This window comes from Carlito syrichta, unplaced genomic scaffold (assembly GCF_000164805.1).
Source record: "Carlito syrichta isolate Samal-C Ts95f unplaced genomic scaffold, Tarsius_syrichta-2.0.1 Scaffold158891, whole genome shotgun sequence".
Lineage (NCBI taxonomy): Eukaryota > Metazoa > Chordata > Mammalia > Primates > Tarsiidae > Carlito > Carlito syrichta.
Genome location: NW_007102987.1, coordinates 158,934 through 182,936, shown reverse-complemented (window position 1 = coordinate 182,936; position 24,003 = coordinate 158,934). Strand labels below are relative to the sequence as shown.

At 43.0% G+C, this 24,003-nt stretch overlaps 1 protein-coding gene across 1 annotated transcript in view; it reads left to right on the top strand.

The window, feature by feature from the left end:
- The first annotated feature begins 10,100 nt into the window (after nt 1-10,100).
- The window catches only part of LOC103252449 (DENN domain-containing protein 1A-like), a 69,179-nt gene continuing 55,276 nt past the window's right edge, over nt 10,101-24,003 (top strand). The window contains 5 exon segments of the mRNA XM_008051071.1: nt 10,101-10,241; nt 10,629-10,716; nt 12,661-12,701; nt 15,088-15,159; nt 16,366-16,422. Coding sequence (XP_008049262.1) covers nt 10,101-10,241; nt 10,629-10,716; nt 12,661-12,701; nt 15,088-15,159; nt 16,366-16,422 — 399 coding nt within the window.

Sequence of the window (24,003 nt, the reverse complement as noted above, 5' to 3'; positions counted from 1 at the left end):
TGCAGACTAATTTGTGCTACTTCCATTTTTTCACTATGTCCTTTACCTTGTGATCTGTGAGACACATTTTCCTGTTGTTACAGCTGATGTGGGCTCTCCTGTTGATGACTTTAGGTGGACTTCTGTTTCTCCCAGGAGTCCTCAGCATCCATCCTCTCTCTAGTGCGCCCTTTCAAACTGTGTTCTTCTCACTCTCAGGACACTGAAATTCACATCTTAGTCAGCTTGACACATTCTTTCTTGAGACTTTGGAATGCAGTCGTCACTGTGTTAAAACCCAGAATCTGGTCCCCAGTGACATGAAGCAAACTCTGAGCTGACCAGGTGACTGAGCCTGTAGGTGTTTGAGATTGAGATCTCCATGTGTCCCCATATGGTTTCTGTCATAGGGAGAGAGCTGTTGCTCTGCTGCAGCACAGAGGTAGTCACTGTCTCTCAGACTAGCTTCCACCTCCTGCCAGCCACTGCTCCATGGACTTACCCTACGTAATGAGCATAATGAATGGTATGGATGCTTGGAGCATGAGGTAGCTATTAGTACTCTATTTTTTTTTTTTTTGAGTTGGAGTCTCATTCTGTCGCCCAGACTGGAGTGCAGTGGCACACTCCCAGCCACTGCAGCTTCAACCTGCTGGGCTCTGGCAATCCTTCCACCTCAGCCTTCCAAGTAGCTGGAACTACAGGCGTGCACTACCAGCTAATTTTTTGTTTTATTGTAAAGATGAGGTCTCGCCAAGTTGCCCAGGCGGGTCTCGAACCCGCGGGCTCAGGCAATCCACTCACCTCAGCCTCCCAAAGCGCAGGATTACAGGCTGAGCCACCGAGCCTGGCTGCTATTAGTACTTTCATCATATCAGTAAGAAAATGGAGGCTCCAAGAGGTGCAATGGCTACTGCAGGCATGTGGTGGAGCCCAATACCACTCACTTCTCCAGAGCCTACTCTTCTACACTGCCATATCTTTGGATGGCTACTAAAGCAGCCTTGGGTAGTCATTATTATGTCAAATACAATCTAGTGACTATTTCTCTTAATCAAAGAGAAATAATCTTATGTTCCATGAGCCCAGGACTAGATAGATTTCACTTCAAACTCTGGCACTGTCACTGACCAGCTCTGCAACTTCGGGCAAGTGACGTCATCCTTTGCAGCCTTGATTTCCTTATCTGTAAAATGGAGATCATTTTAATACCTACCTCACAGGTTGCTGTGAAGAATAAGTGAGATAATGCATGTAGAACCACCCAGCGCAAAGTTAGCGCTCAGCAAGTGGTAGCTGTTTTTAATCACTGCACCTGCTTTCCTCTTAGAGCCGATTCCCATCTGCATTTCTTATGGGAAGAAAATCTTAAGCTAGTATGCGTGAAGACCAGCTTCATTGTGTTTCCTCGGCTTCCACAGGCCTCCCAACTCATCTGCCGTTCCTGCGCTAATCAGAATTTCCTGACTTCTCCCTGTTTGTCTCGGTTAATGCAGAAAGAAGGGGCTGCTGGCACAGAGGAGCCGAGGCGTGGGCCGACACGCCTGTGATTTGAATGTCTTTACTGTAATCTAGCAAGTGCGTGTGGGGGCTTCTGTCAATACCAGAACGGCTGGCCAGAATGGGCAAATACCATCAGCCCGGCCATCCCTGCCCCTGCAAATCATCAGAGTAGCTCTTGTTGGACACTCACATTTCCCCTAACTTAAATCATCCGAACAGTGAGCTGGCTTCACGATGAGACATTGATTCTTTGTTTAGGACTTATTATAGTGACAGGGGCCTGGACTGGGAGTCTGTTCCTGACGTGCCTCAGCTACCACACAAATGGTTCAGAAAGCTGTCTTGGCCCTGTCACCCCAAAATGTGGCATTACCCCAGCCCAACCAGAGTCATGTAACTGTGGCTGTGCAGTGACCCACCTTCCCAAGTCCATCTGGTGGTCCTCAGATCGTCAGTTACCCAGGCCCTGAAATGGGTACCACATAGTGCCTCTGAAGGAAAGGAAGGAGTATGCGTGGACTGAGGAGCCATTAGACCCATGAGCTCTGGTTCCTTAGGCAAAATGCTTCACTTGTGTGGGCATCCTTTCCTTGTCTGTAAAATGGGAATGATTTACCAAGATCTCTGTTCTTGGTAAATTACAGAGGGTAAAGATACAGGTTATCTGGTCCAAGGCAAGGGCTCAACTGACATTGACTCCCTTCTGGCCACATTTGTCCTGCTTCTGGCTAGCCTGAAGTCATTGTCATCTAACCCTGCTAGCACCACTCTCCAGCCTTCTGGTAAATAAGGATTTGGCAGTCTCTAAGCCAGACACCACACTAAGCCTTTTCTGTGTAGACTTAAAACTCAGCCTGGTTCCTTGGCAGCTGCCACAGCTGACCCTGTGAGGAGAAGCCTTCAGACCAGTACAGCCTTATCTTTCCAGCTCAGGGAGTGGTGCTGAAACCCCAGCAGAGAATTTGGAGATATTTAAACAAAATGCAACCGGTATGGGACTGCTGGTGATAAATGGGGCCAATTCCCTGGTTTTTCATTTTTACATTTTAAAAAAAACAAGGGCTGGTTGGTTCAGGCTCTGTGCTCGTCACTTTCACCTACAACAGTGGTTCTCAGCCTTGGCTACATTGGAGTCATTTGAGAGTTTAAAAAGCTGTGGCCCTGGCATTGGGGATTTTAAAAACATCCCTTGTGATTCTAATGCTTAGAGCCAAGGTTGAAAATGTATTTGTTCTTACTTGATCCCCCAGCAATCCCAAAAGGCAGGTAGTGTTCCCCAAGTTACAGGAGATAGGATAAGGATCCAAGAGGTGCAGTCACTTGCCCTAGGTGGCACACAGAGACAGCAAGGAGCTGAGCTGGGACTGGAACCCAGCTATGTGTCCTCCTTCCCTGTCTGCCTCTTCCTGGAGTGACCATGAGTCAGATCCTGCCCTCCAGGAGCTTACAGTATGCTGGGGAAGTCTTCTTGGGCACAGGTGGTGTCTGAATGAAGACACTGATGAGGAACTGCAGCCCTTTTCACCTAAAGACATTGAGTAAGTTTTTCCCAAGGAGGTAATGTGAGGAAGGAGCCAGGCATGAGAGCACAGGAAGTGGTTTGGGTGTGGTGGACAGTCCAGAGCTTCTGAAGGAGTGTGTGTGAGGACGAGATGGGATGTCATGATCAAGAAGAGGCAGCAGGGGAAGGTCATATAGAGCCCTGAGTGTCATGCTCCAGAGTTTAGAAACCCCCGCTTCTGCCAACTTACAAACTAGCCTGAAGCTTTTCCACCCTGCCAAGTCACAGCAACAGAGTCAACCCCGCGATTGCCTACTGAGACTTAACCTGTGAAGGAAGAGGGAAGAAAAGTGGGAGTCCCAGGCTGGCCTCACCTGTACAGGTAGTCACACAGGGCCCCAGTCTTGACCTGATGCTCTGCTGTCAGCATGTTGAAGTTCTTAACACTTTTACCTTTGATCTGGTGTTTTGTAAATGAAGTCTGATGGGACAGTAGAACACAACGTGAGCAGAAGGGATATACATATATGCCTGTCTCCACAGAGCCTTGCCATCCAATCTCATAGAGCTTCCCGACCCCCGTGGCATGGAATTCTAGTGGGCCCAGAATGCGGGAGGGTTCATCAAGACTCAAAGCCTTCACCAGCCAAACATGTCCTTGTCTGCAGCTGACAAGTGGGGCAGTGACAGCTCCCCAAGAGGCTGCATTTTCCATTAAAACCAGAACTTGTTTTGAACACAGAAGGAAGGCAGTAGTGTTCTAAGAAACATGCATGACCAAGGAAACGTACCATATTTCTTATTTATGTTACTTTTTACTTAGCCAACCATTTATCCTAAAAATGATGACATAGAAGAAAAGGAAAAGATAAAACAACCATGGTTCTTTTTTTTTTTCTCAGTAAGCCAAAAGCAGAGAATGTTCAGTATTAAGAAGTGAAATAAAAACAATTGAGTTCATTTTGTGCAGCAGTTCTGCTATCTGGTAAGAAGAAAAATACAAATGCATGTACAAGCTATGAAATACAATCCCACATATGAGTTAGCATCTAAAACTGGCATTGCACTATGTAAAGTTGAATGACAAGGTTCATGCAAATAATTTCAATTTGTATTTTTTTGTAGAATGTCTTTAAATAGCAAATAAAAAACATCATGATGGTTCTAGAAAAAGACCATGAAAGAAAGAAAAAAGCTTATATTTTAGTAAGGCACTTTCATATTTTAACAGCATTTTTTCCTACATATTTACTTTCCATTGCACCCCACAAATTATGTTGCCAGCCCTGGTAAGACTCAGTCTCTGCCCTAAAGGAAAACAATTCTTGGTTGAAAGTCTACTGTAGAATTGTCTATTATAATCTGTTATAATCTTCATAGCAACCCTGTGAGGTAGACTGGCATTGTATAATGGTCACAGATGAGGAAGGGCAAGTTAAATCTCCTAAGAATACATAGCTAGCCTGGTCAGAGTCAAAGTTCAGGCATAGGTCTTTTGACTCCAAGTCATGTTCTCTCTCCGCCATGTTGTGTCACCTTAAATGGATTAAATGAAAACAAAGTTTTAAGTTTTTATACTAATGCCTTTACCAAGAAAAATCTAAGACAAAAATATCAGCCCTCTTTTGTGCCAGTTGACATACTGAACTAGTCAGGATTACTTGAAATTAGGAGCTTTTCTTTTTAACTTTTTTTTGTGGAAAATTTCTGGCTTATACAAAGTAGATAAACCCCCATGTACCCACCTCCTAGCTTCCACAAGTATAAATATTCTATCATTCTGTTTTTTAAGATTTAAAAAGTTTTAGTTGTTCAATATACATGAAATTTACCATCTTAATCATCTTTAAGTGTACAGTTTAGTGTCATTAAGTACATTCACATTGTTTTACAACCATTGCGACCATCCATCTCCAGAACTTTATATTGCAAAATTGAAACTCTGTACCCATTAAACAATTCCACATCCCCCTCCCCCATCCCCTGGCAACCACCATCCTTTCTGCCTCTATGAATCTGACTTTTCTAGGTTCTTCATACAAGTGAAATCACACAGTATTTATTTGTGACTGACTCATTTCGCTTAGCATGTCTTCAAGATTCATTTATGTTATAGCATGTGTCAACTTTCTTCCTTTTTAGGGCTGAATAATATTCCATTGTGTATATATACTACATGTTGCTTATACATTCATCCATACACTTGGACACTTGGGTTATTTCCATCTTTTGACTAATGTGGATAATGCTGCTTTGAATTTAATATTCTGCCATTCTTGTATCATCTGTATTTCCATCCACTTCTCACCCCACATTCAATTATTACTATTTGTAGGAGCTACATTTTATTCATCTTTACACTCCCGCAATACAGAGCCTGGCACATAGTAAATGCTTTTAAAATGTTGGGAAATATAGATGGATCTTCCAAAATTGTTGTTTTTTGGATTTTAAGCAAGATCTATAAAGAAGATACTTTTTTCTTAAGCATCTCATAATAAATGTACACATAAAATTTTGATTAAAATAAGTTTGCAAAGGAAAATAAGAATTTAATACTTTAAGTATGGGCCAGCAGAACAAGGAAACTTGCAGAAAAATCTGATGGGAGATTTTATTTTTATGCCAATACTGACAGGGCTGTGGATAGAGTTGTTTATTTCCGGAATCACCAACTTTACCTGTTAGTAAAGATTTAACTCATTAGTGATGAAGTTTTCAATTAATTCCATATGTCAAGAAGATAATCTGGGAGTACAACTTATCTTTTTGTTACAAAGTTTGTGACAGGGTTAAGCAGCTATGTTTACTGTCCTTGGGGTCATAGATGGAAACTCTGTTAATGTGATCTAAGCTTGAATGCTCGGGCCTGAATTTCCTGAATTAACGTTGCTTTCAGCCAATAGCCCCAGTGCCTGGAGTGGCACCTAAGAAGACAAAAGGTTTAATCAGACTAATAAGAGAACTAAATCAGTACTTCTTACAGAGAAAGAAATTAACGAGACACCTTGCCTTATTCTTCTTCATGTCAGAAAGTGGAGTGGGAGCGGCCATTCTACCTGCAGGATGTAGATGGACACACTGGTGGAAATGGCTTGGCATCCCACCTTAGGCTGTGGCAGAAAGAGTCCTTGCAGCAGTGTACTTGCTACTGGGAGCTACTTGTCTTGGAAGGGCTGGTGCTTCAGGTGTCCAGGAGAACTTGAGAGTTCCTATTTCAAAGTGAACACTCCTGTTCTCCAATTGAGGTCCGAGGTCAAGCAGTTAGGACTGAGGTCTCAGAGAAAAGCCAGGTCTGCAGGAGACCGTGTGCATGCTGGTGACACCTGGGCTTTGGAGGTCACCAAGTGTTAACCCTGACTGTGCCATGTTTAGGTCGTGTCACCTTGGACAGGTTTCCTTACCTCAGTTATTCCTCTGTGACATTTCAGTGAATTTGCACTTCATTAAAGCTTTCAAAATGACAGAAAGAGTTGTGAAGTGCATAGCACAGTGCCTCACACAGACCCTTCAATCAGATGAGCCAAACTGTGATTATTGTAGTTGTCTTAGAAGGTGAGTTGCTCCAAGGGAATGAGTCCTCTGTGTCTGTTGCCATTCAGACCTGTATATATAGCATTGGGTGACAATGTCACTGCCTTTCAGCAGGATTAGGACAGAAGAGTTGGACCCTGAACAAACAGGATTTGCTAGCCCAACTCCTATTCACCCTTCTAGGCTCTGCTGAAAAGTGTCCACTTCTCATCAAGTGTCCTGGGAGAAGTAGTCTTTTCCTCTATGAAATTCATGGACATCCTCCCTCCCCCCCACTCCCACTGCCCCCAGTTAACACTACACTGTGTTTTGGTATTTGTTTCCTTGTCTTTTTTTTTTTTTTGAGTTGGAGTCTCACTCTGTCGCCCAGACTGGAGGGCAGTGGCCGCTCCTGGCCACAGCAGCCTCGACCTGCTGGGCTCCGGCGATCCTTCTGCCTCAGCCTTCCGAGTAGCTGGAATTACAGGCGCACGCTACCACGCCCGGCTAACTTTTTGATTTATTGTAGAGAATGAGGTCTCGCCTGCCCAGGCGGGTCTCAAACCCGTGGGCTCAGGCAATCCACTCACCTCAGCCTCCCAAAGGGATGGGATTACAGGCTGAGCCACTGAGCCCAGCTTGTTCCCATGTCTAATTGACACATCTGATGTTGTTCTTTAAGCTCTTTTCAGAAAAAGCCCCCAATGTCACATTTCCCCTGAATCTTTCCCATCCATCCCCATGTTCTGTTGTCTGTTTTTATGGCATAGACATCTAATCCAGAGGGATGTCACCTCCAGTAAGTAGACAACGGGCCCAAAATGTTCATGTTTCCCCAAAGATGAGATTCTTTCTGCTCTCCTACAGCTAAATCCTGCCTCAGGCTACCCTTACATACAAATCTGGTTGTAAAATCTCTGGAATTTATCGGTCCCTCAGCAGACTTCTACCTGGAAACGCTGCACCAAAGCTCCAGGAGTGAATGCTAACAACTCCAATGAGCATTTCCTCTGAGCAGCTCTAAACTCCCTGGACACAAGTGTCACTCACCTGGCATCACACTCCCAGAACTCTTTACTGTTAGGCCAAGCAGTGTCTCAGTCACACCGAGACCATGGAGTTTCTGTAGCAGGAACCAGGGTTGAACTCATTTTGTGGTTCTTTAACCAACATCTCTGAGCATTTAATTGGAGACTGGGCTGTCCCCAAAGAGTGTAGAGATGAATCTAGCATGGCCTCTGCCCTCTCGAGCAGAAGGGACACCAGTGAAGAATCTCCCAGCACCCAGGAGTACACAAGGCACTATAGGAGCAGCCACACAGAGTGATTGCCACACAGAGACCTGGTGGAAGGAGTAGAACTGGCAAAAGCAAGGAAGAAAGTAGGAAAGGTATGGCATGTGATCAGGGATGAATTTGAAGCATAAGATAAGGGAGTATGATACATGTGAAAGAAAGCTGGGGTCAATGGAAGGACAGTGTGTTTGCCTGGGTAAGGAACTTTTCCTTTCTTCTCTCATACAGGACCTCTTGCATGTGCCACACACGTTGCTAGGTATACAGTGATGAGCAAAACAGGTACCATTTCTGCCTGCGTGAAGCATATGGTCTAGTAGGAAAAACAGACATTAATCAGATAATCACACAAAGGTAACATCTGCACAAAGTTCCTGAGTAGGAGAGTGACATGATACAGTTTGCATGTTAGAAATTCTTCTGGCCAGAAGAATTGGAGTAGTTGGGGGGAATTAAACAGGAGAGGGACATAGAGTTTAACCTCTGCCACAGCTGTCCAGGTTTGTGCCAAGGTAGTAGATGGAGAGCAGGGGATGAGCGTGAGACATTTCACAGGTATGATGGGAAGGACTTGGGAGATCTGATAGGCCTATTAAGGGTAGCTGTGGATAATGACAGTTAAGAAAGTAAAACAGATTTGGGGTGTGGTCTTGATGGAATAATAATTGGGAGTTTTGGCCATTTTGAGTTTGAGGTGTCAGTGGGCTATGCAGGTGGAGATTGAGATGTTTAGGTTTGGAGTTCTGGAAATATATCTGAGCTGACAATATTTACCAAAAGTCATCAGTGTATCAGTGTATGGGTGATGCTATGCACATGGATGAGATCACCTGGCGAGAGGATTAATTGCCCTGCTATGGTCCTAAGAGTGAAAAGCAAAACTTGCAAGCCACAGGAGTGGAATTCTAGCTGGACTTCTGTTGGTTATCACTAGCTAGTCTCTCAGCTGTTGAGCAAGGAAGATGTAAATCCATTACAAAGTAATAAATGTCATGAAAACTCTGTATTTTTCTGGAGGAAGGGTTTGCTTTTTTTCCCCCTTGTACAGAATGTAAAGTTTGTATTGTTTTCCTTCTCGCTTTGGTAGCCAGGAAGCTTAGAGCTAATTGTGTAATAATTTTAGAAACCATATAGGACCAACACATCCAGATACTCTTTCCAAATAAATACATTTTATATATCTATGTATTTTCCACCCCTGATTTTTTTCCTTTTTTTTTTTTTTTAAGGTGCTCACGTAAGCTGTCTCAGATTCTTTATTAAAATTAGGCATGGTATAATTATATAAAAACAAATAATTCCCTTACCTTAATATTTTTGGGTCATCCTTGCAGCCTTTGTGCAATGAGTCTGCCCAGTTGCTGGACTAATATCAGTTAGATTTAAGCAGAAAGAACTCTTAGAACTTACAGGAGCTAGACGGTAAATGTAACACTCATGCTACTCATTAAAACAGGATAAAAGTGAAGCTTCAAACATCTAGTATTTGCTACCAAGTCTGGTGGGGGGAGGGGTCGCTCTTAATTCAGCTCAAGATATAAAAGTCTGATCTTTCAGAATTGAGAATACACCACTGAAATTAAGGACGTGTCTGAGCAGATAAGCACTCCAAATAAGAAAGATTGAGGTGTTAACCTTATATGGGTGGGATTATTTTTCTTAAGCTTGAGGTATCATTTTCTTGACTCATACAATATAGTTTGGTAAAATGAACTTTCTTATCAAACAGGATAAGCACAAAATTGGCTGGATAGTAAATTTTTGTTTTTGATCATCCCTGCTTTTTAAATATTTTTCAGTTTTGATTTGCTGTTGGTTAAGATCACTGTGTAAATGGTTTTCAACAATGATCCACAGCTGGTGCTCTTGGGACTACAAAGACTCCTGGGATGTCAGAGGGATAAGAAGGAGAACCCAGGCATCACCCCTCTCCCTCCCAGAATAACTAAGACCTGTTTTATGGAGCATAAGATCAAAGGGCTCCTTCTGCATATAATTCTATCTGAATAAGGGGTTCTGCTCCCAATGTGAAAAGAAAGGTTTAGAAATCATCACATTGGAGGACATGCCCCCAACTTGCTGTTGAGGTGTGGGAGGAATGGGAGGATGGTGGAATCTGACCTTTGGTTTCTGCTCTGCCTCCCATCCTCTCTGACTTTGGGGAATGACTCTTCCTCCCTAAAACAACTTCCTCACCCATAGAGGAGAATAACTTCCTTGATAATAGCTACTTCACTAATGAGGATTGCAGAAATTAGCAGACAGGATACTCTGACTGAAGGAATTTAAGAACCAATGGCTCTCATGCCATGCCCCTGACCTCCTCTTCTCTCTGCATTACCCAGGAGGAGCCGATCACCTTCTGTGAGGAAGCCTTCGTGTCCCACTATCGCTCTGGAGCCATGAGGCAGTTCCTGCAGAACGCAACACAGCTGCAGCTCTTCAAGCAGGTACCGCCCTCTCTGGCTTGGCCTGAGTCTGGCTTCCTGGCAGGGTTTTCTGAAGCTGTTTCCACTCTAGGCCCTGAGGCTTCAGGCATGGATAGGACTCAGGCCCCAGGAGAAAGAGATTCAGGGGAGAGGGGTTGGGTGAAGAGGGTAGTCAGTGACCAGACAGGCCCTTTGCAAGTCTACCATGTGGTTTTCCGAGTTATCATAAACACACAGCCATTTTTTTAGAAACTTGTTGAAACTCACTTTTTGAAAACTTAGTTGAAAGAACTTTTCCCATCTTGGAAATGTGATTGTTTTCTGGTCATACAGTAAGGTGTCTAGCTGCACGGTTTTTCCATCTTTCCTTTGTATAAACTGCTGTGCTTTTGTTCTTTCGTTCTATAGTTTATTGATGGTCGATTAGACCTTCTCAATTCCGGCGAAGGTTTCAGTGATGTTTTTGAAGAGGAAATCAACATGGGCGAGTATGCTGGTGAGAAGAATCTTTTCCCTTTCTGGGCTGTGGGCTGCTACAGATTAGGTTATGTTTGCTAGGAGTGGCAGTGACTTCTTCTTTCTTTATTGGGTCAAGTCAGGCAGAGACTGATTTCAAACATGGCTTTGAAATATTTGGAAAAAATGAACATGTGAAATCTCCACCATGGTGTTAGTTGTTTCCCCTGGATAGACAAAGTCTAGTTAAACATGGTGGACAGGACAACATGATGTACCAGAAAGCACATGAGATCTCAAATTAGAAGACCTGGATTCAAATTAGGACTCTGCCTCCCTAACTGTCAAATCTTGGTCAAGTCATTTCACATATTTTAGCCAAAGTTTTTCTATCTGTGCGCTGAAAGTAACACTGCCCACCTCACAGAATTCCTTTTGAGATTAAATGAGTCCATGAGGAAAGATTTGTGCAGTCACCCAGACAGTCCCTGGCACAGGTTCAGCATGCAGTAAACGTTTCTTTAAAATGTGAAAATCAGTGCCAGGTACCTGGTCTCTACAGGTCTGAAGAACTGGAGGACTTATCTTCCCATTTTTCAGAAGAGGAATTGAGGCCCAGAGAAGTATTGGTGACTGATCCTGCCTCCTAAATCCCAATCTGGCCTTCTTTCCAAATCCTTAACATCAGTCTTTGGCAGCAAAGTCAAAACCAGATGCAAAATAATATCCATGCTGCTGGGCTCCTCTTATTGCTAGGAGTGTGTCTGACCTGGACTTTTCTGATAATCTGTCTGACAGTTCATAAGCTCATAGAGCCAGGCACAATATCCATTATGGATGTTACAGGTCCTACCAGCCTATGCTGCATGGAGAGCACAGCTAATTAGTAAAACCTGTATGAACTCTATGGACAGTAATAGCAGATCGTTGATTAACATTTCCTGAACATCTGCTACGTCCAGAGCCCTGTAGAAGTAAAAAGTGAAGGACCCAATTCTGCCCTCAAGGAGCTTTTTAGTCAGGTAGGAAAGAGAGGTGTGTAACTAAAGGCAAATAAAAATAAAACCAATGCAGGAAAAGGAGTAGAATAGATTTTTGTGCAGTTAGACTAGGACTTGGTCAATCCCCATCTCATAATATGAGGGCTTCACAAAGAAGGGTAGGCTTGAATTGAATATGAGTTCTGAGGGAAAAGATGGGCTTGCTAAACTAAGTTCAGTTCTTTGGAGCTTCTAAAAGAACTGTTTCCTGATAAAGACCTCCTTAACCCACCAGATAAAATGAAGAGTTCACCAACAACACCTCCTATTTCTTTCCCTCTCACTATTCAAGTGTATTGAGGGCTCAATGTGTGACCAGCAGGGTCCTTACACTAGGACACACAGCCCTAGGGGTTTCTGCTCTGGTGTGGCTCATACTTCAGGGAATGTGAATGTCTCGATGGGTGTTACCTATGTTAGAGGACTGTTCAGAGGAAGAGGAGTGAGGAGAAGCTTCTAAAGGAAATGATATCTGAACTGGTTGTTGAGTCTCCTAAGCAGAGAGAGTAGGGGATGGTGGCCAGCCATCAGAGCAGCATTTGCTAGGGCCTGGAGGACTGAAAAGATGTTGACTTAGGGAACCCGGGTAGTTCTTCATGATGGGGATAAGGCAGTGCGGTGTAGTAGGAACATAAGACGAAGCGGCAGGAGGTGGTGAGGTCAGAGAGGAAGGAAGCAGGGGTTGCTTAGGAGTCTGACTGCTATCCAGGAGGCAATGGGGAGGCTTCTGAAGGTTTGTCGTCTGGGCACTGAATGATTAGCTCTCTGAGAAAGAAAACCTATGGTGGTGACTCACTGCTACCTCCTTCAAGGAGTGGGACATGGGAGTCTCCATACGGTTTTCCAGATTTTGAACTGAGTCCCACATGTTGAAAGCAATTTAAAGAACTCCTGAGGGCAAATCACTTGTTTCAATAACAGCTTATCTGACTTCTCTTCCCTAGGAAGTGATAAGCTGTACCATCAGTGGCTCTCCACAGTCCGGGTAAGTGTGTACCTACTTCTGAGCCACCTGGGCCCCTCCTTAGCCTCCTGGCAGCCCTCTGTTTCCCCATACAGCCCGGAGCACTCCAGAGTACTTCATTCTCTTAGCTGAAGATGCTTTTATTTGTGAAACCAGGCTGTTCTCATGCCTGGTTGAGACTACAAGGATGGGGTTGTCCAAAGCCATCCCTTGGCTAGGTTAGAGAGAAGCGGAGAGGCTTCCTCATCCTCAAGAAGCCAGCCAAGGGGTGCTTAACAGAATGCCGTTGTCTTAGAGCATTTCTGGGGGTCTCCTTCTAGTGCAATTGACATGGTCATGGGCAAACCAATAATGTGCCCCTCTTGCTGCTCTGTAATATTTTCACTCCTGGGAAGATGGAGAATGTCGCTGAGAGATATTTTTCAACTCCTCACTGTTGTGAACAGTATGTTTGTTGTATCAGCCAAGTACTTAGAGCGTTCAAAACCTCTAAAGAATTCAAAGTCTTGCCTTTTCTTCCCATCAATTTATAGTTGAGTGCATACTGAAGGCCTACGGTGTGCTGGGCACCAGGCTAGGTACTGGGGATACAGTGGGGAGCAGGACACAGGGGGAGCTCTCTGTCTTGTTGGGAAGGCGGGCATGTAAACAGGCAACTCCAGCATAATGTGATAAGTGTTCTCTCCCACTTATGGGCCAAGTATGCTGCTGCCAAGGCAGGTCCCTTGGAAGTGGCTGCAGTTGGCCAAGAGTAAGCAATTTCTCAGTGAAAGACTTCCTTTGTTCTTCTTGTACGGCCAAACACAGCACTTGGCAAATCAGAGAGGAGCAATAAGGACTTGTTGATTGATTGATAAAGGGAGTTTCAATACTCCAAAGGACCATTTAAATGGGATACTGAGTAATTTTGGAAAGCAGTATGGAATAAATGAGAGGGTGAAAATTTTCTATTGTCCTATAACATACTCGTAGAATGCTTTCTAGGTCAAATTCTGAAGTTTTTAATTAAAGTTCAAAATTTCTGGAAGGGCAGTTATCAAAAATTGTTCTAAAAATTAAGGCTACTAATAACATTACTATTTCTAATAAGTAATACCCATCGATTCCATTCTCTTTCCATTCAAATCAGTTTCCAAACCACCACAAATCTGATTATGTGATGCATTTGATTAAAAAATCCTCCAGAGTATAGTCCCTTAGACTGGCATTCCAGGCCTTTCATGAACTGACCCCATCTGGTCTCCCAGTCTCACTTATCACTCCTCCCACAATATAGTCCATAGTACTATAACCACTTGTTCCAGAGTATACCGTGGCTTTTCAGCTTCTGCACTTTTTTAAGTGCTGTTTTCTGACCCTAAAATGTTCTCCTCCTCCTTTCTCCCACATCAACTCATTTTCATCCTTCATGGGCCATGTTTCATCCTCCAAGGGCTACCCTGACCTCCCGTGTCTATGCACTCCTTGTGCACACAGCCATTACAGCCGTCATCACCTGCTATTGCAGTTATTTACTGTGCTGTCACTGCCCCCGTCCACCGGTTTGGAAGGCAGAAACCAGACATCCTTTGGCTTGGTGTCCTCAGGGCCTAACACAGGTCTCCATGCAGTGAGGCCTCACATGTCTGCAGGGATGAGACTAAAGAATGGCTTCATGATCAGCTGTGAAAACTTGACCTGTGTGCTTCAGCTCTCTCCCCAGCCTCCTTTAGTAGTGGGAAGACCTTCCTTTCTGCTCCTTCTCTCTTGCTCCCTAAAGAAATGAGTAAGAAATTGGTGTGTTGAATTTAACTAAAGCCATGGTGAACATTTGTGGCTATTCATTCTTTACTTTTCTCAAAATTTAGATGTTAAGGAAGGCAGCCTACCAGAGATCTTTTTTTAAAAAACAGCATAGAAAACCAAGGTGAGGAAAGGAAGTTGCATGGGTGAGGACATTATATTTCCCAGTGATCCTAGCTGATCACTGGGACACCACTCTCTGCCCCAGCTTGGTGTCAACTATGGAGTCCACAATTATTAAACTTACCTGAGTGTTCATAGTAACTAGAATTTCTTGAAAAGTCACAGGTGACTACAAGCAAACCCTTGTCTCAGACAGCCTATGATGTGCTTCCCTTCTAGCCAGGGGACAGGTGCTGAGCAGAACACTGAGCCCAGAGTCCCCCTCCACTGGTTGTGACACTTCTCATCCCCAGTCCACACACACCCACAAATACCCACCCTGTGTGGTTCTGTCATAACCACAACTGTAACTGCCCAGGACCAGCTACCAGTCAGACCTGATTATCTATTTGAATTATGACCCTTTCTAATTTTGTTTAACTTTATTGAAAAGAAGAGTTCTTTGTTGGTGTGGGTCTACTCTGTCTTCAGCCCAAATTGCTAATTGACATTTTTATTATAGAAAGGAAGTGGAGCAATTCTGAATACTGTAAAAACAAAAGCAAACCCGGCCATGAAGACTGTCTACAAGTTCGTAAGTACTGGTCTTGGTCATAGGATTCAACAAATCAGTTCCTTAGCATGGCGAGACTCTTAGTATACCTGACCCTTAATCACAGAGATGACTCAGGCTACTGTGCTATTTCCTAAAGGTCTCAATGCTCTTAAAGTTTTTATGTTGAGATATAACCAGTTCAATGACATTCTTAATTTGTGGTGCTGGTACTCTCAGTTGTTACAATAGAAAAATGAGAGGCTGCTGGTTTTTAGCTTTTCAAATGTTGACGGGGTGGCTAAAATTCAGGTCACACCCCTGAAACCTCGAGGCGTGGCCTGTTGGGTATTCTGGCAAAGCTTTCTTACGTGTATCCCTATTATTAAGTCAAAATAAAGCAACTCCTTTGCAGGTTACTGAAGAGTGTTCATAGTGGGATATGCCGCTGAATTGTTATCCCAAATCCTTCATCATCTCTCTCATCACCGCCCTATAGGAAGTGCATTATTTGTGACTCAGGCCCACAGCTGAGTGAAAATAGGAGAACACATCAGTTTCCGGTGCTTCATCTTTCACAAACACCAAGTATTTTTTCTTGTGATTTCCCTTGCTTGCCAATTTGACCCTGAGCCACTGAAGTGGGGTGGTTTGGTTTTATTTCTGTTTGTAATTTTGTTAGTCCTCTCTGTGATTATATTGTATTAATAGTTGTTTTAACAGGTTGGGTGGCAGCCAACAGAACCACACAGGTCTAAAATGACATAAAATAAAAGCAGAGTATCTGCAGAAATGAGATTTAGGAAATGGCACTATAGAAACCTAGCAATGTGTCTGTTCCAGCCTTTCAGCCTGGGCATAAAATTGGTCCTGAGACCCTGTCCTGGTGAAATATAATGGATATTCTGAATCTTGCAGCCAGAAAAGCTGCAGCTCTACTCTTACTGGTAGCTGTCACCAGGCTGCCGAGATAAATAATTATAGAGAGAAGAAGGCTTTGGAAGGGAGGAAAAAAAATCTGTGCCATCAAAATTCAAAAAATAAAATCTCTGCAGCCTCTTTAAGGGTTTTTTTTAACCTTTTACCGTTGTATTTGTTTTCATAGCCATTATGTTTTCAACTTGATGATCCCATTTTTTCTTCCTTTTTTTAGTAATCAGAGAAGGTGATTCTCAACGGACTGAAATCATGCATAGTCCCTGCTGGAAACAGAAAGGGAATCTTAACTTAAATTAATTTTTCATGCAGGCAAAAGATCATGCAAAAATGGGAATAAAAGAGGTGAAAAACCGCTTGAAGCAAAAGGTACTTGAAGTTCTTATTCAAAATGTATAAGCACCATGTATGAAATGCATGGCCACAAAAAAGTATGATGGGATCAATAGAGGACTGTTTGATACAGTGTTGTTAACACACTTCAAAATGCATTACCAGCTGTCCGGGAGTTTTCACACTGTTATAAATATTCACAGACAAAAAACTGTCTTCAAATAACATTAAGACTCTGGCTTAAACCCACAAAGGCAAGCAAGTTCAGAGTAACCACTGTTGGTCTGTCCCTTGCCCGCCCTCCCAGGCCTGGGTTCACAGGCATCTGTAGAGATTGGCTCCCCATCCGGACACCACCTCCTCTTATGAATGACCTCTGCCCCAGGGCTGGTCTTCACCAAACCATGAAACACCTCCAGTGAATGGCTGCCATGATGCCAGCACACACAGACCACTGAGCAGACACAGCACAGAGAGTGGGTCTAGGGAGGATGCTGCAGGCTTGCCTCACTGCATGGTTCAAATGAGAGAAGCCCAGCAGTTTATGTTTGAGGCTGTGCAGAGAGGGGAGGGCTCTGATTGTCTTTGTGGACCATCAATAAAATTGTATGAAGTCATACTTGCTACATCCTGGCCAAGATTTCCCCAACCTGATACTCTAGACTTGTGCAGTGAAGACACTGTAACAAGGAGAGCATTTTTATATTATGATGAATATCATCATTGTTATATTGGCATCCTTTTTTAAACCCTTGTTAAAGATGGTCTAGGCTAGGGGCTTTCACATTTAATCCTCAGAACAACCCTCTGGAGTATTATTTCTGTTTCACGAATGAAGAGACTATGGTTCAGTGGTAAAGTCATTTGCCCAAGGCCACACTGAGGCTAGCAGAGCCAGGGCTGGATTCCAGATCCATCAGCTTCCAGCGGTTGTACCCTTACCACTATGGTATTTCACACTGCCTTCCTCAAACAAGTGTATGTTTTGCAGAAGATGTTTTGGATCACTGCATTATCCCCATACTCCTAAATGTACCATTCTAATAAAGACCTTTGTCTGTCTCAGCAGTTTTTTTAAAAATTGAAAGCAGTTTTAATTTTATCAAGTCAGAAAGCACCTCTGATTAATTTTAAATGGTTGAAGGAATTGATTTATTCCTTTTAATTGAAAAATAATTTGCTGTGACTAAGCATTTAAATTCTTAGTTTCAACTAAGAGTGGATTTATATCCTGAAACAAAAACTCCATAATATAAATCCAGCTAGATCTTAAACTGTAGTCTGTTGCAACCTGCCAGAGACTGGTAGGTGGCATTCTTTACTTGGATGTTATTTAAGTCCCTAAATATACCTTTTTCTCTCCTATCCCAGTTGCATGTAGCTGAATTGGATTGCAGATAAAAAATGGAGGGGAAGTTTTTCCTCCTTGATATCTGGATTGTAGGCTCTGGTTGGTATTAGAACATTGCCTGCAATAAGCAAAGAAAGGGGTCCCTCCTCAGGCAGAGGACAAATGCACCCTCACTGGTCAGATGTGCTCTCTGCAGACCATTAAGCTAGAGACATCTCCTTGTCTCCCTACTTGCATGTGAAAGCATTTGGCGGAAAATCCCTTTTATGATATGTAACACTTCTGCAAATAATCAGTTAAGCTCATGTGGTTGTTCAAAGGTTCGTTTAAACAATCTAGATCACTTTCCTTCCACACCATCTCCCCTTCCATTCCTTGATAGTATCTAAGCAGATGTCTCCCTCCCCTCCCCTCCCCTTCCCCCTGCCAGTCTTTTCAAGAATAGCTTCAGGAGATAATGTTCTATAGAGAGTGTCAGTACATTTCAGGTGACACAAATGGTGAAGGCATTTTATAGAAATGTGGCTTGTCACCATTGGACTGTTGACAGATCTATTAGTGCACCCTTTTCAATTTTCACTTTTCCCCCCTTCGGTCTTACAGATTTCCACAGGCTTGATATTTTGCAGTTGTTCTTGGAAGAGAGCTGTTTTGTAATAGAAACTCTAGCATTGTTCAGCATATACAGGACTTGGGGCTCCAGTGCTTTCCAGCTCCCTTTCTTGAGCTAATTTAGGATTTGGCTTCACCTGACCTCTCTCACAGCAGTAGAAAATATTTCCTCGGCTTTTTCTGCCCCCCCCACCTCCTCCCCTTTACCCGGCAACATATCTGTGTGGATCCCCCGATGCGTCTAATACAGACATCTCAAGTTTGGTTTCTGCCATGAAATTGAGGCAGTTCCCAACAAAGATCCAATTTTCAGATGTGCTGGGTTGCCACCTGGCCTCCTCTAACTCTGCATAGCAATGGTGACCTCGCAGATATAATCAAGAACCCAAGCTTGCCCTCTTCCCTCTCGCCTTGGGTTTGAATTGCAAATAGAAAATGTGGGGCCGACCTGTGGAGAGGTCATCATGGTGTGTGGAGGGTCCATCTCTAATATGACTGAGCTGGGCCCCTTCTCCATCCCTTGTTCATTTGTGCTGCAGATTTTCAAAGCATCTGAAATAGGAGCTTTCAGGATATCTGTGTGACCATTGGCAAATAATTGTTAATAGATCCTATAGTGTGGCTTTATTCCATATCTGTTCTGCTTCAACAACAACAAAAAAAGAAGGATGGATAACATATTTCTCTAGATAAATGGAGCAAGGTGGTGAAGTTCTTCTATAGCTTGGCCTCCTTTGAAGTCTGACTTGCTCAGAATTAGGAAGAAGAAATGGCAGAGATGCTACCCAGCCATCACTTTCTAAGGGAGAGTATAGTACTTTCATCTGGAGTGTCTCCCTGCCAGACCTGGCCCACAGAAGAATGCCTCCTGGCTGGGTTTATGACTGTCAACAAATTGCATTTCACTGCACTACAGCACCGTGCAAGGCAGACATGAGAATGCCCTGTTTTAAAAGTGTGGCCACATACGTGTTCCTTCTCACCTGCAGGGAATATTAACATATTCACGTATGGATATCCTTTTTTGCCTTTTGAGGAATCCCATGAAATTTTTCTACTTTTTTTCTTCAATATCAAAGTGATTTAACCAAATGGGCCCATTTCACAGCCCTTTGTAAAGTTTCTGAATCTTTGAACTTTAAAAGACAAATCAAGCTTGTTGATTTAGACTCTGTGATTGAAAGGAGTAAATTCACACTTGGTTTAGCAGAGGTTTGACTTTCTGGCCAAAGAGTTCTCATTGGAGGGAGTGAGTAAGCATGTGTAGGGTAAGAAGATTCAGGTTGACTCTTGGAGAACAGACATTTTTCACACCTTATCACACAACTGTCAGCTCCCTGTTTCCAGACACATTAAAATATGCTGCAGCCTCAATCACAGAAGTTCCAACTTTGGCTACTATTTCAATATCAGTATTCATATTTTCATTCACATTTGCTATGCTGTGAGGTAGCATGGGAAAATAAGGGTGATGCACTAATTTGAAACTGGAGACAGGTAGTACTTCTACCAGCGGTGTGAGTCAGAGATGGGAAGGCCTCTCTGCTTCACACCCTTGGGGTCCTTTAAACTCGCCTACATGGCAAGTGTGATATTTGGGCTTCTGAGACAGATGAGCTGGGCTCAGTGCTGGTTTTTTAGGATATTAACTGTGTGACCTTGGGTAAGTTATCAGACCTCTCTGAACCTAGCTTGTCTCATCCATAAACTAGGGGAAATAAAGATTTTACTGGATTGTTGTGAGGATTAGAAGAGGTAATGCATTTAAACAGCCAAACTTAGTAGTCACTCAGTAAATGAAAGTTTCCATTCTGTCTGTTTTCTTATATCATACATGTCAAACAACCAGTCTGCCCAAATAGCTATGTGTGCATATCTGAAAACATGACTGGCATGGGATGGATCGCCTCTCTTGAGGAATCTTTGTGGAACACATCTCTGATGAGTCACTCCCTTGGTTAAAACTGTTCAGACCTTTCAAACCTTTCACCTCCTTGCCTGGGGGTAAGGTTGGAATGCCCCAGCTGCAGAACCACCTGCCCTTTCCTTAAACAGGCCCTGAGACTCACATTACTGCCTCACGAAGTCCTGTCCTCAGCTCCTTACATGTCCAACCCACACCCTAGCTCCCACTCAAGGCCACTAAGAGCCCTCTTTGTCTTCTGGTCTCCCAAGACCCTGATTCCCTCCCTCCAATTTATCATGGAGAGTCATGTTGGAGGACTTATTGTATGCCGTGCCTACCTTCTCCACAGAGGGGTAGAGGTTAGATCTCAGTCACAATTTTTGATTCCAGTAAATGGTCAGGGAAAATGATAGGAATACAATTATTTTCTAACTCCTTTGCTTTTCCAAGGGATGGAAGCTGGTAGAACTTAACTGCTCTGAGCTGAGCCTCAGGCTCCTGGGAAGAGATTTGCCACCCTGTGGTGGCCTCTGATCTTCAGCTCTGTCTAGTATCTTCCTCCTGTGTGACCTTTCAGGAAGGAATAGGTTTATCCCTCCTGTCAACTTCTTGTTTTTGCTTTTTAAAAATGACATTTAGAAGGTCAGATTTTTGTTGTTATTGTCACTTGAAAATAATGTTTATTGAGAAAAACACAGCAAGTCAGAGAAGCAAAAAGAAAATAATCTTATTTAATGACCTTCATTTTCATTTGCTATGTCCTGGACATTTCCCAAACTACCAAATGTTTCTTTCATATATCATTGTTTTGAATGGCTACACAAATTTGTATCTGAAGAACATACATATGTTATTCAGTCAATCCCATTGTTGGACCCTTATGTTAGTACCAATTTTTTTCTAGGCAAATATCCTAATAGGTAAGACTTTAAAGGATTTCTTATGATTTCACTAGGATAACTTTCTAAAAATGGAATTATTGGAGCAAGGGCATGTACATCTCAAATTAGAATTTTCTTGTAAATTACCAATGTACCTCCCCACCAGAAGGGCATGAGAGACCCTGTTTCCCAAGTCCTTTGCTGACTGCTACCTTTATTCTTAGGCCATAATGTTGTAAATCATGGATATCAGAAGTTGTTGTTGTTGACTCCCTACTATGTGTATGATCTCTGCTAGTAGATACAGTAGAGGGTTGGAACTGGTCCTATTTCTTTTTTTTTTTTTTTTTTTTTTGGTGAGTTGGCGTCTCATTCTATCACCCAGGCTGGAGGGCAGTGGCACACTCCCGGCTGGCCACCACAGCCTCAACCTGCTGGACTCCAGCGATCCTTCTACCTCTGCCTTCCTAGTAGCCGGAACTACAGGTGTGCACTACCACACCCAGCTAATTTTTGATGTATTGTAGAGACAGGGTCTCACCAAGTTACCTGGGTGGGCCTCGAACCCATGGGCTCAGACAATCCTCTCGACTCGGCCTCCCATAGTGCTGGGATTACAGGCTGAGCCACCGAGCCTAGCTGGAACTGGCCCTATTTCTTTCTTAACATGGTCTCCTCTTATTCAGCTCCCTGTAGCATTCTAGAAGGAAGCAGTTGTCCTTTCCCAGATGGAGGAAATAGCAAAGAAGTTAATAAATTGGTGAGGTGAGCCATAGGACTTTATCAGAAATCATTTGTACCTTTGGATCTTCTAATATATAAAATGAATGTGCGGCTATGCTTCTCAACACACAGATACAAGAGTACATTAGACACATTTTTCATCCAAAAGTTTAATTCAGCTTTAAAAAGATGTATTGAAGAACATGTACTAAATTCAAGGCTCTAAGGAAGAGAACCCAAACCCCCATGAACTCACAACCTATAGGGATACGAAAATAAGATAGCATAAGATATAGCAGCATATGATCAATGTAACAAGAACAGTTTCCGAGGAGGAGATTACATCTGATGACTTCCTGAGCACCTCATAAATCGGAATACCTTCATTCACTGTTGTTAGGGTTATGTGTTATCAATGCTGGGAGTCATGTAGCTCTGAGTTCCTCTACTTTCTAACTCTGTGGCCTTGGGTAAGTTACCCTCTCTGAGCCCTATTTCTTCACCTATAAAAGAGGGCTAATCCTCTTTACCTTGTGATCATTGTGGGAACTGAGTGTGAGAATGCAGGTTAAGGGTCTGAAAAAGTGCCTTCCAGGGGGAGGCACTCCCCACAGGGAAGTTCTTCTTTTTGGCAGGTGCTCTCTCCATTTTGCAGGGGTTAAGGATCTAGTGTCCAATTTGCACAATGCTGTGACAGTTTTCAAAGCATCCTTGTGTCTCATCATATTTAGCCCATTCTCCCAGTAGCTTTGAAGTTTGTCAAGCAGGCGTTGGTCTCTCAGTGTAAAAATAAAGAAATAGGTGCAGAGAAATTGAGTGATTTGGGAAGATCAGACAGCTAGTTATGGTAAAAACAAAGCTAGAAGACAGTATTTTTACTTACAAGCTTAAACTAAGCACTTTTCCCAAAACTATTACACATATTTTTGTTTTTTCAAATAACTATCACATAATAGTTTTCAATTAATACCAATATTTTCTTACCATGTTACCTTATTTGCCAGCTAATCACAAAACATACAACCACACACATGCATGTGCACACACACACACACAAAATTTTCTCTGACCCAAAAGTGAATTTGTTAATATTTGGCCTTATTCAACCTCTTGTGTCTATCCTCTAGGTACCCCCACTGGATCCAAAATGCCCCTTTTGTCCTTTGTTGCTTTCTGGTACAGAAGGGGCCCCTCCCCCTCTTTGTTCCACTTGACCTGAACACCTCTAGTGTAGCCCCTTCCAAAAGAGCTGTTTCTAATTGGCTGTCAGCAATCTCTTTCATCACTGGGCCTCAGCCTGGCCAAGACTGGCCAATCCAATGTGGGCCACTAGATCCAAGCCCTCCCTGTAAAGTCAAGGGGTCATCATCTCCCTTTGTTGTTTACCAAGCAGTAGAGACTCTCAGGGCTAGCCTCAACAGACAGCCTTGATGCCTTAGGAAAGAAGGCCAAGAGGTGGGCAGCTGAATGTGTGAGGTCAAATATATAGTGGGGGGAAGGGGAAGTGTCTGTGAAATTCTTATAGTTTGCTGAGTAGCTAATAACGTTCTAGATACTTATGTTGCATTATCTATCTCCTTCAACCCTCTTAGCTGTCATATCCTCATTTTACAGATGAGGAAACTGAGGCTGAGATACTATGTATGTTTCTTCCTTAATGCATGATTATTCAATAAGGGACCACTTTCCCTCATGTTCTACCGTTCTCTCTCAGCTGAGAACTTAGAGCAACCAATTATCAAAAGTCTTAGAGCAACCAATTATCAAAAGTCTTTTATGTGCAGAATTCAATGAATATCAAGAGCGTATGTTTTGTTGACCAAAATGTGTATTTCTTTTTGCAATGAAAAGAATTGGAAAGTGTATTCATTATTTAATTATGACTGTGAGTTATTTTTACTTGGTAAGAAAAATGACTACTTACATGTCATTTAGTTATACATTTATCCTCTGCCTTATTATCTTCCAATGAAGATCAAAGCAACCTTCTTGACTTGAATAAAACTTTGGATCCTTATTGCACAAGTGGACCCATCCATATTCCAAATAACCCATGTGGCCAACTGTAGCCAACCAAGCCTTTACCTGCCTCTTGCACATTCGGGTTGTTCTTCCTTATAACTTGACTTTATTCATCAGAAACC